This window comes from Canis lupus, chromosome 15 (genome assembly GCF_048164855.1).
Source record: "Canis lupus baileyi chromosome 15, mCanLup2.hap1, whole genome shotgun sequence".
NCBI classification, from domain to species: domain Eukaryota; kingdom Metazoa; phylum Chordata; class Mammalia; order Carnivora; family Canidae; genus Canis; species Canis lupus.
This window is the reverse complement of record NC_132852.1, coordinates 54,751,121-54,754,224: the sequence shown is the minus strand read 5'-3', so window position 1 is coordinate 54,754,224 and position 3,104 is coordinate 54,751,121. Positions and strand designations below refer to the sequence as shown.

The following is a 3,104-nucleotide window of genomic DNA, read 5'->3' as shown; positions in this document are numbered from 1 at the left end:
TACTTGGTGATTTTCTGGCGGGTCTAGACCTCTGTTGGCCTTGAAGTGGTGTCCCAATATAGGACTCTATCATTACTGTTCCCTTAACTCATTCTTACACGAGTTAATGCATCAGGTACTTTGGAAAAGACTCACTGATAATTCAGGCCTCTGTGTAGACTTGCATGTCCTTCTGAGGATTTATCATTGGAAATCCTCTATATTGTCATGCAAATACCAAAAGCCTTGCTTGGTTATCATTTCTCCATTCTATGAATTACAATGACTAACTTCTAAGCTACTAACACAAAACAAAATCCAAGATGTAGAAGGAGGTAAAGGGAGAAATTACATTATGTCATGGTGTCTTCCTGGTTATCAGCTCTCCCATCTTTGGAGCCCACAGTAATTTCCTATAGTATCCATAAAGATTCAGCCAAACATGCGCCCTGGCCAATCCTGCCAGAAATATCCTACATTGGTAAGTTAAATTCATACTTCTGTGTATTTAGAGATGGCTGAAAAATCAAGTCCAGTCGGAAAGGGATCTGGGAGCTAGAAAGAGGCAGAAGTATGAGGGTTTGTGTGCAGGCTGTAGGTGTCTTGGCAAGCCTGTGGCTACACTGCTGGCCCAGAGGTACATGGCTGAGTCTCCCAGCTCTGTGGCTGGATCTCCAGAGTGGACAATGATGCATCAGGATTTCCAGCTGAGAATCGATCCTTGAATATTTAGGACTTCTCCAAGAGAGTATCCTTGTAGAATAAAATTAGAAACTCCACTTTCTGCCCCAACATCTGCCTCTACCAAAGGAGGTATAAGTGACCAGAGATGGGGTCACACGTCAGGATAACTCTCATCCCCCAATCTGTGACCAGGTGGCTGGGAATTTGTTTGACTTCAGGTACTATGTGTTCTGTGGGAGGAGAGAGAAGCCAGAGATTGAATAAGGAAATGGTTTAGAAGAGCCTCAGGTAAGTCCAAGATGAGAAATTCCCAAGGATTCACCTGCTTGCAAGACACTAAATATAATCCCATACAAGAGCCAGATATCCATGGCAGAGTCAGGGCAGGAATGAGTGTTCTCCTAGCTCAGGCCTCTGCACCCCATGGATTCCTGCTACACCCACTGGGGCGCCCCCTACAGGAGAGAGGAGGGAGCCTCTGTGTCAGTGCAGGCATCTGACTCTCTAGGACACAGGGGTCGGCTCAGCCCATGGTGTCTGCTAGCCTGTGCAGGATGGAGGACCATGGCAAGGGGCAATGCCAGAAATCCTGGGGTTCGGCAAGGACAGCCCCAAGGATGCAGTCCTGCTCTGAAATGTCAGGGGCCCTTCCAGTCTTATTGCCTGTTGTGAGCAACAATCCTGGGGCAGAGGACTCTGTGGCTGATAATGCAGGATGTGAAGACCTGAAGAATTAGGATGAGAGTGACAGAAGAAAAAGGAATTAGGCCTGAAGGCGTCACAGCTGAGAGGAAGAGAAGCTCTTGTGGAGCTCAGTCCTGGGACATGTAGCAGACAATGACTTGGAAAGAATGACCCAACCCTGGGGAGGAAACAATTGTCCTCAGAGGTAGGAACTGACTGAGCTAGGTGGTGAGGGGAAGAGGTGTTCTGGAAAAGGGCTCAGCCTGTTTGGAGCTGGGACAGGGGCTGAGGTCCAGGGTCTCACTGGGGTGGAAGGAATAGTTAGAGGAAGGTGCCTGTGGGCAGGGGTCATGGCAGCACTGCTGTGGCCAGAGTGTAAAGTGGCCCCTGAAACATTCCCCAGGGCCATGTGCCTCCTGGAGGCTGCTTGGAGCAACTGGAGCTGGACCCTCTGGCTTGCATGCAGCTGGGCACAGACTGGAAGAAGGTTGAGCCAGGCCCCAGGCTGTGGGTGTCTGCAATGGGCACTCAGCACTGCAGGGACCCCTGAGTACACAGCCTGCATGAGGTTCTGGGATCTCTGTCTGGGGCCCTACAGGAGATGTTGAGCTAGTTTTGGTTGCCCAAGGGCCCCCCTGTTAGACCCAGGATGTTTGTGCACGGGGAGAGGTTGGCTGTGTGGGGCTGTGTCCCTGCTACTAGCACAGAGATACAAGGCAGAGTCATCAGGCTCCAGGGCGTCCACGTGAAGGTAGAGCCTGGAGCTGTCTGGGCACTCAGGTGAGAAGCGACCGGAGGCAGGCTCATTCTCAATGAGTTCCTTATATCTGTAGGCAAACATGAGCTTCGGTGGCTTCTGACCGCTCTGCTGATACCAGTACACATCATCATGTCCCAGATGTTGTTCACAGTTGAGGGTCACTCTCCTCCCAGGCCCTGTTACCAGGTGTTTGGGGGTCTGGGTAATTCCAGTGTCCATGGGAACTGTTGAAAGAAAGGGACAAAATCAGACAAAGCCCAGAAAGAAGAGTGTTGATGCAACCAAAGGGACACTGCTTGAGGTCCCAAGGCAACATCTGGAACGTGAGACTCACCTGCTCCCAGTAGACAGAGAGCCACAGAGCACAGCAGCCTGCAGCCCATGTCAGAGAGGTTGTGGGCATCATCCAGCTAGGGTGTCCTGGGGAAGGGGCTGGGCTCTGATCTCCTGGGCTTTGGTTGGTGATTTGCCTGTGATGTCACTGTCCCTGTCCTTTTCACCAGCCCCAGAGGATATTTCTTCTTCCCTCTTCCATACCTTTTGCAGATTCTAATCGAAGGTGAATTCAGAGTGACTGTGTTGAGCTGTCCGTCTACCAGTTGCTCTCATGCTATTAGCTGCTGTCCTGATTACAGGACCCTGTCTCCATTCCCCATCATTCCAAGATCCACATCAAAGGACACTGTTCAAGGGAGAGACCTTTATTCTTTAATCAGGCTCCTTTCATCCCTTTCAGTTGTGCAGTCATTATCTAAAAGGTCGTTTCCCTCAGGGTCTAAGCTCCATGGAGCCATTTTGCCCATATCTGTGGAGTGGGGAATTGGAAGGGAGTGCTTCCATTTGGGGCTCGTGCCCTCCATTCAAAAAACCTGAGTGTGCTGCCATCCCGGAGCCAGGTACTGGGAAGGGTGGCTGAGGGGACAAGGGATCAGCCAACCTCGACCCCAGTGCTGAGGGTAAAGTGCTTGGCTGGGCTTAGACCAAACAGGATTTTCAA

At 50.8% G+C, this 3,104-nt stretch overlaps 1 gene segment (V, D, J or C); it reads right to left on the bottom strand.

Moving 5' to 3' along the window:
- Positions 1–1,939: 1,939 nt before the first annotated feature.
- LOC140604528 (T cell receptor beta variable 4-2-like) lies at positions 1,940–2,490 on the bottom strand. The segment is given in 2 exon segments: positions 1,940–2,331; positions 2,442–2,490. Coding segments are annotated over 2 exon segments (441 nt in total).
- Between the last annotated feature and the right edge of the window lie 614 nt (positions 2,491–3,104).